This window comes from Channa argus, chromosome 2, assembly GCF_033026475.1.
Source record: "Channa argus isolate prfri chromosome 2, Channa argus male v1.0, whole genome shotgun sequence".
Lineage (NCBI taxonomy): Eukaryota > Metazoa > Chordata > Actinopteri > Anabantiformes > Channidae > Channa > Channa argus.
In genome coordinates, this window is record NC_090198.1 from 27,418,648 (window position 1) to 27,432,918 (window position 14,271).

At 42.3% G+C, this 14,271-nt stretch overlaps 2 protein-coding genes across 5 annotated transcripts in view; one reads left to right on the top strand and one right to left on the bottom strand.

Annotated features, from left to right (window-relative positions):
- LOC137105998 (nuclear receptor-binding protein-like) overlaps positions 1-915 on the bottom strand; it is an 11,509-nt gene extending 10,594 nt beyond the window's left edge. For both annotated transcript variants that reach the window (XM_067488959.1, XM_067488947.1), the window contains exons 1-2: positions 767-915; positions 73-352 (exon numbers count right to left, since the gene is read on the bottom strand). In XM_067488959.1, coding sequence (XP_067345060.1) covers positions 73-352; positions 767-774 — 288 coding nt within the window. In that variant the 5' untranslated portion in view covers positions 775-915. The remainder of the gene's footprint in view (positions 1-72; positions 353-766) is intronic.
- Positions 845-13,932, top strand: kctd3 (potassium channel tetramerization domain containing 3). 3 transcript variants are annotated; one of them, XM_067488861.1, is made up of 19 exons: positions 845-1,001; positions 2,323-2,376; positions 3,239-3,284; positions 3,866-3,939; positions 4,026-4,084; positions 4,580-4,660; positions 4,811-4,969; positions 5,299-5,389; positions 5,526-5,716; positions 5,932-6,047; positions 6,248-6,335; positions 6,545-6,661; positions 7,996-8,166; positions 8,324-8,479; positions 8,677-8,773; positions 8,946-9,139; positions 9,308-9,446; positions 9,547-9,669; positions 10,133-13,932. In XM_067488861.1, the coding sequence occupies exons 1-19, from the start codon at positions 934-936 to the stop codon at positions 10,707-10,709; spliced, it is 2,601 nt and encodes an 866-aa protein (XP_067344962.1). In that variant the 5' UTR covers positions 845-933; the 3' UTR covers positions 10,710-13,932. The 3 variants fall into 3 exon arrangements, with proteins under 3 accessions (XP_067344962.1, XP_067344952.1, XP_067344973.1); XM_067488851.1 differs by lacking the exon at positions 845-1,001 and adding an exon at positions 1,564-2,002; XM_067488872.1 differs by lacking the exons at positions 845-1,001; positions 3,866-3,939 and adding an exon at positions 1,917-2,002.
- Positions 13,933-14,271: the final 339 nt, after the last annotated feature.

The following is a 14,271-nucleotide window of genomic DNA, read 5'->3' on the forward strand; positions in this document are numbered from 1 at the left end:
TGAAGGGAACAGAAAAGTGACATGAGACAATACAAGACCAATGGGTGTCACAGTAGCGTTTACTGTTCCTACCTCCTCTCTACGTTTCTGCCAGCGGCCACAGGGACTCTCTTCAAGGATCTCTGACTCATCTTCACTCTCATCCTCATCCTCCATTGCTGTGGTTGCAGGAGACTGCACAGAGGCCACAAGCGGAGACGCCGATGTCCCACTTTGCAACTGTTGAGTATTAGTGTACATGTGTCCCGCAGTGGCATCTGCACCTGGAGCTTCTTTTGCCTCGGTTTCCAACATCGTTACACAACTTGTCTGCAAGCTTTTCTTCGCTGGGCTCCAGTTCCTGAGCTGCAACCTGTTGCAAAAAAAAAAAAAAAAGAAAAATAAATAAATCTCTTACTTGAGTTTTTTCTCTCTTTCGCAGATGGTCAAACATCCATTTTCTTCTCTGTCCTGGCTCACGGCAAATCTAAGCTCATAGGAAGACGAGGACTGTAAACAAACGAGCTGGGGGATACAGGTCCCACTGTTATCGTTGACGAACTTATACGGTATTTATTTCAAAGGACCAAGTCTCAGAATATCGTTTTACTAAAACTAGCCACTAACATTAGCTTAGAAGTTAAGTTAGCTCTTGCTAATAGTAAACGTCAGCTTACAGCAATTCAGCCCTCCACTCTTTGCTAACTTTCCCCACTGCTAACAAGCTAATGGAAGGTAAATAAACAAACAGCTACCAAAAAGTTTCTTTACATACGGAAAATCTTACCGTGGCATAAAAACGCTACCACCGGATAAATGGCCTCGGATTACATATTGAGGAAAAACAATGACAAATATGAGTCACTTTTATACAGATGCTAGTTCGTCATAAAAGATGCTGTTGGGTTTTTACGTCCCTTTCTCTTAGTAGAAGTGGCAGGGGCGGGGCAGCACATGCGGAGCGCTCTATTTGCGCACAGAAAACGCAGTCGTAGTGACGCAAACGGCACTAGACCATCCAGGTAAGTAGACCACCCGACGTTTAATACATATATTAGGAAATGCAACGTTTAAATAATCCCACACTACCACCATTTTAATTAGACGCTTAAATGTTCTAACCGTGTAGCCAAGTTCGCAAAGCCAACATAACGCCTCACAGATGATGTGTTCGTTTTAACTGCCGTAGAGCGCCGGTAAATCACAGTGCTATATTAACGCTACATTATGCTAACTAAGTTCTTGAAAACAGCTTGATTAGTGCTCAACTTGTTTGTGCATCCTACATAAATTCTACACGAAGCGAATAAATTATAGGTTGTTTGTCTCTCTTGACCATATATGCCGCCTCGGTTATTAATGCCGCAGTTGAAATCAAGCGCACTCAAAGTAGTGCGAAAAAATAATCAAGAATGTCCACCTCCTAAATTATCTTATGTAGTAGGTTTGATGCAAAATTCGATTTTTTTTATTTATTTTTTTTGTAGTTGTACTGCTTGACTGCAAATTTTATTCATTTATTTTGATCCATAAAGACGAATTTATCGACCTAAGTCACACGGGTCAAACGAAACCGGAAGCTGTTAGGGGTGAACACTCTCGTCTCGTTCGCAAACGGCTTTTACTCAGCTGTAACGGTCCTGACATTCTGCGCAAGAAGTTATCCACGATTCACATGTAAATCAGCGGGGATAATAAATAATAGGATTATTGTATGGCTGCTGCCCGGATAAAAAGACCACAGTCTCTCTTCGCCCGCTATGCGGGCGCGTATAAACGCCGAGGCGGATCTCATAGGTTGTAAATAACGGGTATTTTATGGAAGGTGGGACGAAGCGGAGGTTGTGAGGCTGGAGAGTCGGGACTTCGGCTGCGAGCTGGGGAGAGGAGCGTTAGCAGCCGAGCTAGCGTGACAGTTAACGGTAATACGGGAACAGTGAGTACCCCTCATCATGGCTGAGAGTGGGAACATTCCAGCGCCGGGGATGGGAGAGATCATCCAGTTAAACGTCGGGGGGACACGGTAAGATGGGTCAACACATGGTCGTCATTTGGGGAAATGTCCGCTGTGGTAACGGAGATTGCTGTTTGTATCGGACGTTACATGGATGTTAGCGTACCACTCACGCTGGTTTCTTTTTTTCATCTGAGCGTCAAACACACTGGACGGTACACAATGTACAGCGCACCACAAGGCAAAACAACTCGTTTTATTCTAGCAGAGCCACGAACACATATTATCATCATTATCATCATCATCATCAACAAATGATGCACCCATGCACATAAACGCATTGACCCAACTGTTTGTAATTGGTGTGCTCCTGTGTCTTTATTCTGTAGTTTCAGCACCTCCAGACAGACTCTGATGTGGATCCCGGACTCGTTCTTCTCAAGGTTGGTTAAACACGCTCAGCATTTGGACTCTCCGTACAAGCACAAGGCGCAGGAAATTGGCTAAATCTGGCCCGTTTGTGTCTCTACATGCTCAATGACATGAAATGAAAAGTCACACCTATGCTTTCCAGGTTGCATTGTGAAATGAGAATCAATTGAAGCATTAGCAGCTGATTGCAGTGTTATGGAAAAAGAGATGTGTAAAGAGAACACGGAGCTGAACATTCATTACAAATGGCATTAAACCTGTAACCTGACCATCCCCTGAGACTGGGTTAATTAAACTGTACCAGGGCTACAACACTCAGTAACACATTTTGTTATTACACAATTCATGTTAATGTTCCATTCTGTCAGGGAATAAAGGCTTCACTTATATAGAAGGTACAAAAACGCATCATCTGCTCCTAAATGTTCAATATCTCATCTTTCATTTACCAAATACTCAAATTAAATGCTATTTGATTTGATTTCATTTATTCTCATTACGTCATGGACATAATATATACTGTATGGTTTGGTATGCGTGAATGTGTTTCTAGTGAGTTATTTTGATGTCATTCTCATCCTAGATGGGAACCCAGTCTTAAATGGAAACAGCTGATTGGGGCTAGGGGAAAACCCAAAACAGCAGCTGACTGTCTGCAGTGTGCATTCAGTACATACAGTAGATTTTTATCCAGACTCTTGAAATTCATGCAGAAATTTGAGCCAACTTTGAGAGTTGAGAATGGTTACTCTGCAGTATTTGTAACTGGATAGTTGATGGTACCGGGTAATCTGTTGGCAAGGTGAAACGGAGAAGTACTCGTGTTAACTGGATCCCTCGTGTGTGTTTGTGTGTGTGTGTGTCATTTTCCAGTTTGCTGAGTGGAAGGATATCCACTCTTCGGGATGAAACTGGAGCTGTGAGTATAGCCTCTGTTGCTTGTTATTCCAGAACAAGGACGGCATCTGCCGGCCTCCTCTAACGTTTCAAAAAGCATACATCAGATGCGACATGATGACATTTGTTATGTTATGATGCAACTTACTGAAATAGCACGCAGAGCCTCAAGATTATGTGTGTGTGCTTGGGGGCAGATGAGGCAATCTGAGACTTCTACAGAATTCTATGGCCCACAGTCAACGATGAACTACTAACTTTCAATCGCTTCTTTCGCAAATATTTGGGATTTTGTACTTTTTGTGTCGTGGTGTTACAGCTCATGGTTCCTCTTAATTGTTAACTAATCTGATTAACATCTGAATGTTTTTAATACCTAATGGAACATGGAATGGAATGATGAAACAAAGGCAAAACAAAATCCAAAAATCTAAGCAGCTGTCAACCCATTTGTGCTATTATCTATTTCTTCCTGTTGCTGTGAAATGTACCACAAGGCAAGAGAGATGCACGTGATTGGTGAAGGGGTTTGAATAGTTAACAGTGTTAAATGTTTAGCATGCTTCATAAAGCCCATCATAAAATCTGTTCCTCCACTTCCAGATATTTATTGACAGAGACCCTACAGCTTTTGCGCCAATATTGAATTTTCTCCGAACCAAAGAATTGGACCTGCGGTAAGAGGGACGTGGCAGCTTTCAGAAAGCATCCTTAAAGTGTTTATTTTTGGAAAACATTTAACCAAGTTTTTTCCACTTTTTAGGGGTGTCAACATCAGCATCCTGCGACATGAAGCAGAGTTTTATGGGATAACTCCTTTAGGTACGTTTCTTTCAGCTGTGAATAGCCGGTGGCGCGTTGGACAGTTACAGTAGAAGCTTTTGTGGAAGCGAAAGGTTGTTTTGTAATCTCAGATGTTCTTGGGCTTCAGATACAATAGGACCAAAGTCTAAACCTCATTACTGTTAGTTCCATGTACTTTAATGCGGTTTTACTTCCTGTTTTTGTGTTTGTAAGTTCCTGACAAACTGTGTGTGTGTTTGAATAGGAAGGTGACCTTTGTGATACTGCTCACCTACTGTCCATTGGCACATTCAGTATAATGCAAAGTAATGCGTACAATACAAATGATTGCATGTCAATTAAAGCAGGTTTATAATTTGGGGGGGGAGATATATAAGGAGCATTTATTTATTATCGTATCAGTTAATTATTATAAAATGCTAAGATTCTATAAATCAACATCCCTAAATATAACCACCAATTCCGTGTTGCTAAATGTTGCTCTGGTCATCTGGTGTGTTTGCATGTTTGCAGTGCGGCGCCTGCTGCTGTGTGAGGAACTAGACCGCTCATCGTGTGGTAGTGTTCTCTTCCACGGTTACTTGCCACCCCCAGGTAAACACGTGAAGCTTTATGATAGAGAAAATGAACTGAAAGTAATTCACTAAAACAATATTTGGCTATTCCGGGACAGAAAGTATCTGGTCATAAGTCACAGAAAGAAATCTTTAATTATAAATGTCACTGATTTTTTTTCCTTGACAGCCATCCCTGCCCATAAATCAAATTCCGCTTCAGCAGCCGCAGGTTCTTCCTCTGATGAGCGACCGGGTCCAAGTGGAGCAGAGGGCTTTACTCGTGTTGGTCCCCCACCTCACCCTTCACTCCCTGGCTCACCTGGAACAGACGACGGCAACAAACTGGGTGAGCCACCTGTGGCAGTCGTGTGAAGCAGGGCTGAATTTAAAGGCTAAATAATTGTAATATACAGGAGATTGTTCATATACATGAGCATTTGTTTCATCTTCACAAAAAGGCAAGCAGCACGTGAAGCAATGACTCTTATTTTGACACTGACTTGCCAGTACAGTAGGTCTATGGGTCTCGATCTGGGCACCCCGTCTGCCTTTACAGACATTCTGCTTGTGAATAGAATGAGTTGCATTAAACAAACAGTGATAATGAATACTAAGGTTAATGGATGTGGCTGTAAAAGAAAATAATTTTTTTTGTGTGTTTGTGTGTCTGTGTAGGTCCTGTGGTGGACCCCAGGAAAGTGTTGATTATAGCAGGACACCACAACTGGATTGTAGCAGCTTATGCACACTTTGTCATTTGCTACAGGTAATGCAGCCACCGCGTGGTTTATTAAAAATGTTTCTCATCCACTCTCTAGTCCCTAAAGGGGGAGGCACTAAGTTATTTGTGATGAGAACATGTACAGTGCCAATTAACTGTCGGGTCACAAATCTCACTGCAGGATAAAGGAATCCTCTGGATGGCAACAGGTGTTTTCCTCCCCCTACCTTGATTGGACCATTGAACGTATCGCTCTTAATGCCAAGGTGGTTGGGGGCCCGCACGGAGACAAGGACAAAATGGTGGCCGCTGCCTCTGAAAGCAGCATCATCCTCTGGAGCATCCAAGACGGAGGCAGCGGTAACGAAATAGGTAGGTTTAATGTGATCCAGACAGAGAAACTAGGAAGTGTAACAAATACTGGTGAATACTATGAATAGATTTGAACATATTTCACATATTAACTGCATTGTTTGTGTATGGCCACCACCTTGATTCAAAATCCCTGTAGGTTTACACTCAACACACAAGTCCCTGGCTTGTGAAGCTATACTGATACTTGTCACCCTCTGCACACACTGCCCTAGGTGTATTCAGTCTCGGTGTACCTGTTGACGATCTCTTCTTCATTGGGAACCAGCTGGTGGCTACAAGCCATACGGGGAAGGTGGGGGTGTGGAATGCTGTCACACAGCACTGGCAGGTGGGGAGGCATCCGTGCATGAGTGTGTGCATATTTGTGTTAGACAGAAGGGGAGGAGGTTTGAGTGCTTGTAAAAATCAGTGTCATTTTTTTGTATAGTGAATGCTTCTACTTACCATCTGCTATAAGTTGTTTCTAACGTAGGTAAAGTGACTTTAACATTGTATTGAATTAGCATTTACTTCTTATGTATGTAAAAGGTTCAAGATGTGGTTCCCATCACCAGCTGTGACACAGCAGGGTCCTTCCTGCTTTTGGGCTGCAACAATGGCTCTATCTACTACATAGGTATGTACATTGGTACACACACGAACATCATGCATTTATGGGATGTTTGTGAAGTCTATTTAAAAAAAGCATACCCTGCACCCTTGCATATATCTTTTTTTGCTTTACAACTGTATAATCATTGCTCATTTTTTACTTATTCCAGATTTAGGTAAACTGCATTAAAACCCCCCAAAACAAATCACATTTGACTTTCCTCTTGTTTACAGACATGCAAAAATTTCCACTGAGGATGAAGGACAATGATCTTCTGGTGACAGAGCTCTATCACGACCCTTCAAATGACGCCATCACTGCCCTGTCTGTGTACCTCACACCTAAAACCAGTATGTACACACAACCCAGTTATTGGTTTCTCCTCTGAAAGGTATTCTTGCCTATACCTACTGTATATCTACAGGACGCTCTTCTGCTTCCTCAAATGATTTCAGCTCTCTTTATCTCAATATCAATACAAAGAACGTGTCTCGATTTTGGCGTGTAACATGTGAGATTTTAAAAATAAAAGGGAGCAAGTTAAACACGCAAGATAACATGGACATTACAATCAGATGTTTACCAGCAATGAGGAAGGGAATGAGGTATATTAGGTCTTAAAAAGTATTTTTCAGTCAAGTCAGAAGTCCTGTTACTGTAGTAAAAGTAAAATTACTTTTAAAATACCAACTAAAGTAGAAGTACATTTTTAGAATGTAATTTCAGCAAACATTACTCCTGGCCTGCACATTCGTTTTTAATTTCAGATCACATTTGGGAAACAAAGTTGCATTTTCAAATGAAAATATGAACATTATTTTTTTTTAGAGAATAAAGGACAGATATGTGGTGACCTCTAAAAAACCAAATGTGAATTCAGGGGGAAAAAAAGAGGCTGAATTAAAATGTCTCATCCTCTATCAGGTCTCAAAGCAAACAAACGCAGCATTAACAAGCCACAGTGTTAATGTGACTTGATATGACTCATGTCTCCGATTGTAGCTTAATATTCTATGTAAAACTGGTTATCACCAGCTCTAGACGAACACAAAACAGGAACGATTTGAACAAAGCTATTGACTATCACCAAGACGAAAAGTGCAATCAGTGGCTACATTTCCCATCGTGTAAAAGTTAGTACCCACTCATTTAATTCTAGGTTAATAAATAATCATCTAATCACTTTGGGTCTTAGTATCAGGCATTAAGGGAAAAAAAACATGGGCAATACTACATAGCCCCGATAATTCAATAGCAAGTAGATCCGTAGTTATCAGAAATAACTTGAATTAATTGTTTTCCGTATGACTGTATCAGTCTCTCACATCATCGTGGAGGAATTTTGGCCCCTTGATTTGCCACAGCATATAACACTGAAATTTAGACCATTACAATTGTAAAGTACATCAAGATAAGTAAATACTTAAAAATAAATATACTCAAGGAGAAGTAAACAAAATTTTAAAAACACGCCTAAAAATGCAAGGACACAAAAAATCTAGTTTGTTTACGAGAGTAAATGCAATTCATCACTTCCACCTCTGGAAATGTGCTATAGTGAAAAGAATTTCCGTATCGCATGGCATCACATATAGACAGATCAGCTGCTTACATAAATCAGTCCACCTGACATTAAAGTATTTTATGTGTCTTTAGGCCTCCTCCTCTCTATCACTGCTTTCAGGTGTGAGTGGGAACTGGATAGAGATTGCCTACGGGACAAGCAGCGGTGCAGTCCGGGTGATCGTGCAGCACCCAGAGACGGTGGGATCGGGCCCGCAGCTCTTTCAGACATTCACTGTGCACAGGAGTCCGGTGACAAAGATTATGCTGTCTGAGAAACATCTGGTGTCGGGTGAGGACGGTGAAATGCCTCGCTGCTGTTGGAGGGATGGTTGAGAGGAGGAGCACTAGACGATTATACCGAACAGCAGCACAGGGGCAGACTTTCTGTTATGTAACTGGGTGTTTACCTTTGTGTTTTTATTTTTAATTTTTTCTGTGTGTGACAGTGTGTGCGGACAACAACCATGTTCGGACATGGACGGTGACCCGATTCAGAGGGATGATCTCCACCCAGCCTGGGTCCACCCCTCTGGCTTCTTTCAAGATACTGTCCCTGGAGGAGGCGGAGAGTCATGGGAGCTACTGTTCAGGGAATGATATAGGTGAGAGAGAGAACAAATGAACATTAAGGAGACACTAAAGTGGACACATTGCTGGCAAAATGGGGCCGATCAAGCACAAATTACAATTTTAAAATGTTCAAGGGTTTTAAGGTTTGTGATCTACTAAATGTTTTCCGGAAGTATTCTGTGGTGGCCTTGTTGGTCCCAGTCGTAAGATGTCAAACTTCTGCTCTCAGGTCCATTTGGAGAGAGAGATGATCAGCAGGTCTTCATCCAGAAGGTCATCCCCATCACCAACAAACTGTTTGTGAGACTCTCGTCAACTGGAAAAAGGTATAATATCCTCCATCTGATGACGTATTTCTGCTTCTCTGACCTCAGCCTGTCTGTCATTTACTGTCCTAAACTTGGACGAGGAAAGATCTGCATGACATTTCACCTTTACTACGGGAGTGAGGTTTTCGTGTTTGCATGCCATTTGTTCATGCGTGTGTCTGTGTGTCAGGATCTGTGAAGTGCAGTCAGTGGACGGGACCACCATCTCTTGCTTCATGGTGCGGGAGTGCGAGGGTTCCAGTCGGATGGGGTCACGACCTCGGCGCTACCTGTTTACTGGCCATGGCAACGGCAGCATCCAAATGTGGGACCTGACTACTGCCATGGATACGGCTAACAAAGGAGAGGAGAGGAAGAAAGAGGGTGAGGAAAGTGTGACAGGTAGAAGAGAGATAGGGAGGCTGAGAGAGACACAAGAGTGTGTGATAGAAAGACAAAGTTCTCCTTGCTCACTTATCTTACATGTAAAGCTGTAAAGTGTCCCTTTTGCTTCAATACTGTGTGTTCTGAAGCTCCTTTTATGTTTTATAGATGTAGGTGGCCCTACAGAGGAGGAGCTGCTGCAGCTGTTGGACCAGTGTGACTTGAGCACCTCCCGCTGTGCTACACCAAATATTAGCCCTGCCCCCTCTGTGCTGCACCACACGCGCCTGCGAGAGTCCTGCTCCAGGTTATAACTAAATCAGTTATTTTCTGATAAACAAATTAGGACCTGTCTGTTTTTCTTCGTGCTTTCTGGTTCGTAACAATCTCGTGTTCTTGTAATTCAGTCTGCAGTTACAGGCCCAGGAGCCCGTACCTGAGAACCTGGCTACTTACGGAGCTGTTCGACCCTACAGGGAGAGCCCCCTGCTGGCTCGTGCTCGACGAACTGAGTCCTTCCACAGCTACCGGTAAAATATATTTTGTCTCTCTTCTGTATTATTTCATTTTACTAATAAGAACCTTTAACTTAAGGTTAAGTGTTGACATATCTGCCTTCAACTGAATAGAACTACTTTTAGCAGTGAAACAAGGTGCTATCAAAACGGTTTACAGCATTTTTGTTAACCCGGAGTAAGTGGGACATTACAGATTGCTGTTGAATTTTCAAATGTTTTTTCCGATGATGTAAGCACCAAAAAAAAAAAAAATATCCGTTCACCTCCATTGCATATATATCCAAACCTCACTGCATATGGAGATGACAGGGTAAGACACAAAATGTTTACCGCGGCCCAGAGAAACTCGTCCATTAATGCTACCATCAAGCTGAATGAATTATTCATATTAACACTTTGAAAATGCTTTATCTATTTATGTATCTGTCCACCTCTCCACCCATAATTGACCCCCCATCCACCTTTGTTTTCATAGAGACTTCCAGAACTTTAGCCTGAGTCGAGGTGTCCTGGATAGCACAGGTCAGACACCGGCCTATGGTGGCAGCCATATCCCAGACAGCCGCCGATCACTCTGCGACTTTGGGCCTGAGGACAGTGAGAGGAGGGCCTCAGCCATGGAGTTCTGGACTAACCGAACCACCGGTGCAAGCTCCAACGGAAATGTCGGAGCTTTGACTCCCGCCGGTGTTTCTTTGGCGAAGGCAGAAGGAGGTCAAGAAACTCTGTGGCAGCCTCCAGACAGCCCCGTTCCTGGTGGTGATGTCAGGCGAAAGGTGCACCCGCCAGAGGAGGAGGGTGTGGGATCGGGGGGAGACGGGGTGAAGATGGAGGGAGGTGTGAGGAAGAGGGGTGTACTAGAAGGAGGCTTTCTAGGGAGGAAGAGGGCTCCGCCAGTTCCGCACCTCTCTTCCCTTCCCTCGGGATCTGACGGCGGAGGGAGTGACTCATCTTCGAACGCCTCCCCCTCCCCAACCAAACTGGGCTCGTCCACGTCGCCGCGACACAGGAAGCTGGCCCCTGAGCCATCCAATCAGGACAGCAGCCTGTGAAAGTGCTTCAACATTTTTTTGTTCCCAATCAGTGGACTCCCAGGTGGCCTGGAGGTGCATGTAGTCATTTCGGAGGCAAACATAACAGTAACAGATGAATCAACTGTGAGCAGCGGTACCTCCCCCTCCCCCCTTTTATGCAACTCTGATTCACTGTTGACTCGAAAATAGGACGCAAGTAGTTACAGCATTCCAACATTTCAACCATCCATCTTGTTTTTTAACTTTTAAAGATTTTAACTTTTGTCCATCAAATCTGCTGGGTGCAACTGGAGCTTCTACTTGATTTGTCTTGTTTGTTTTAGGCTGAACAGGTCGGTGTTGAGGTCACCACTTAGGGGCGCGACTCCGATCGTAACGTGCTGAAGTCTTTTTTTCCCTTCCCGCTTTGAGGTTTACTCGGCGCCTTACAGAACATACAGTCGAGGGCGTGTTGCTGCCATTTAAGGTACTTCTTGAGGTTCATTGAAAAATACACAGCAAAGCACAGTAACACAAAAGCACCTTCTACTCCTGGTAGAAGGAGCAACAAAGTCAGAGGGTGGTGCCCTTTGCAAAAATATTCAGTAATATTAGACAGAAAAACACTGAGACCAGGTTCGGCATTCTGATTTATTTCTGATACACCGATAGAGTAATTGATTGACCTTTTGAGCACTTCTTATGTATCAAAAAAAAAAAAAAAATCATCTTAAGCTTCGCTGATATTATGTGCAATTTTTACCTGAAGCTACAATATGCACCTGAAGCTATTGGTCTCATTAGGCTTTAGGTAGTTGTCATTATGAAATTACAATAACATAGAATTCCGTAAAACTTCATATCAAGTAGAAATAAGTGAAATATTTAAATTAGTTAGATGAGCCTTGCTCAAAAGCATTTAAGAGGGAATATGTCTGCGCTAGTGTCAGTGCTGTTCAGTGAGGCTCGGTGTGTTTTATCGACATTAAGGAGCATAATTTTATCTAAAAAAATATTTTTACATTTACTTTAAATGTTACCCTAGTCAGAATCTCGGCAGCTACTGATCGTTGTGCTGCAGCCAGAGGCACAACACTTAATGTTGTTGCAGAGCAGCAATAACACTAAAAGCCAATAGTCAGCAAGCAGTAAAACTCTAGGTTGCTGGTGAAGATTCTCAGTCATCCGAAGATCGAATCACGTCAACTGGACCTACTTTTTCTCACTTATCCATGCAGGTTCTTCAGTCTGAACAAAGTGGCTGGGGAACCCAGTTCTATCCTCCGGAGTAGGCCTTTGTTCCACCCTGGCCTGATTAGGCTCGTTAAAGGTGGCAGGTGTCCGGTTGACATGATTCAATCTTGGGATTTCTAGGTTGCAGTTTGACAGCTCAGTGAGACCTATGCAACGGGAGAGTTGTGATGCACAACGGCTAAAGTTAACAGCTACTCTCCAGGTTCCACATAAAGGCGTCAGGATTGCCACACAGTGAGGCACCGCGTTGCCTGTAGTGCACATGCATCAGGCGCCTGCTTTTTGGTGGTGCGTTCAACTTGTCGTAATGGTAGCATAGCATCCTCCAAAGGCAAAAAGGGGGAACACAGGAGACATTTTCACGTAGCCCAGCAGGAAAAGCACAGATAATAAATGCAGTTCACATGGATCACACCTGCACACGGCCATGCATGTCGTATTACTGTGGTTGTCACGTTAGTGATTCAAATGCTCTGGTTAGAAAAACGGTTGCTCTTAAAATTCTGTTTTTCTCACAGTGGTGCCTGTGCAAAATTACACTAACGATTATTATTATTTATATTTTTATTTTTTTACACTATCACAAAGTACACAGATCAGTACACGGACCTACACTACATCACTTTACTTAATGTGACTTCTGTTGTTTTGGAGGACTGATTTAGTGCCTTATTTAATTTTATGTGACAGTTATCAGCCTGCATGTGTGTTTTAAAGGATTCTGACCAAAGGCTTGTGAAGACAGTAAATGGACCTGTACACAATACCAGGAGAAATGAGCTCTATGACTGTGGATGATCCTTTGAAATGACAGGCATTCGGTATTAAATGATTAGTCTCTTTTGTAAATAACACTGTAGTAAATTATAACTGGAACATCCATCTCTTTTCCCAAAAAGGGGACTTGTTGTTCCTGTAAACGTTAACCCGAGTGTCTGTTCCGCAGGAATCAAACCCACGCACTTTGGATATATGTTAGGTAGCAGGCCTGGACAGTTAAGAGATACTGTAAACCACAGCAACCTTTTCTAATGAATTCATCATTTTGTGAGCTAAACCTGATTCTTCACTCTCTGAACCTGTCAGAGAGTCTGTACTAAAACAGGTCAGCTCTTCATTGATGGTACTTTGTTAGTCAGTCAAACTTTAAAAACTGTTCTTTGGTCATTTCTTTTTTAAATTAATCATTTTTTCAACAATCCCCACACAACAATAAGTTGCCTCTAATCACGTGTAATGACTATCATCAGTCGGATGGACAATCAATAAGATAATCCAGGTTACAGACTGACAGACATGAACTGTGAGTAGAGACAATTCTTTGGTGTCTGTTTGGGGATTGTTGAAAATATGATTAATTAGGAAAATGACTTTTAAAAAATCCTTTAATAAGTTGCCAAATCTAGCAGCTGTGTTACCTCTTTTAAGTAGTGTTTAGCACATTGCCTCCTATTTCACTATAACAATATTATGGATTATAATAACTATTATCATTATGTTACCATCCTGTATAAAGATGTAGATTTTGATACGCTAACCAATCGTATGGAAACTAAACATACGTATTCAAAACAAAATCCTAACACGGATGCATTTGTTACGGTGTACTGATTCCTCCACCGTTGTTCATATGCCTATGTTGATATTACTGTGCTATTGGACCTAACTGCATTTGCACTTGCACTATTAAGACTAATATTAAAGTAAATTGCTCGTTTTTATTTTATATAAAACAGAGTTCAGAGTGTATTTTCAGCACATAACCGTCTCGTTTTTGTCTGTGCGCCCTCGGTTGTTCTCTGGTTAAGTTTACATTACACTACAGCCAGACACAAGTGAGCGAAAAGGAACTTGTGTTTGTTCAAGCCATTGTTTTACATGGTGTGTGTGTGTGTTACAAATGCTGCATTATGTCCTTTTATTTACAGTCGCTGACAATACTGCTCCAAATGTTTACTTTTTGTCTCTTTTTAATAAATGGTGCATGTTTTAACACTGTTTCACCACACTGGTGTTAGAGTGTGATCATTAACCTGCTTATACATTTGGAGTGTGACCTGTTTACCTTTGAAAAATCATGTGTCTGGGATGACAAGAACGTTATTAATTCAGAGAATCACCAATATTATGATTTTGCGTAACTGTAAATGTCATTGACATGATTATCAGGCCGAGAGAATTGCTGACAGTGGGTGCTGAGCTGCCAAAGTGCGCAATTTTTGTTTTGTTTGAGTGACACAAGGGTGTGTACGCGTTTCCCTGGCGCTTTCATTTCACTAACCTTCCTGCTCAGACAGTCTCCTCTCTGAGACGCCGTCTGTCGTCATTGTGATTTATGAGTTTAATA

Excerpts from the sequence above, each read along its gene's own strand:
- kctd3 (XM_067488851.1), top strand. The coding sequence starts at position 1,932 with ATGGCTGAGAGTGGGAACATTCCAGCGCCGGGGATGGGAGAGATCATC. Across the intron at positions 3,285-3,865 it reads TTCGGGATGAAACTGGAGCT|ATATTTATTGACAGAGACCC; the intron begins GTGAGTATAGCC and ends CTCCACTTCCAG. Across the intron at positions 9,140-9,307 it reads AGAGGAGAGGAAGAAAGAGG|ATGTAGGTGGCCCTACAGAG; the intron begins GTGAGGAAAGTG and ends TATGTTTTATAG.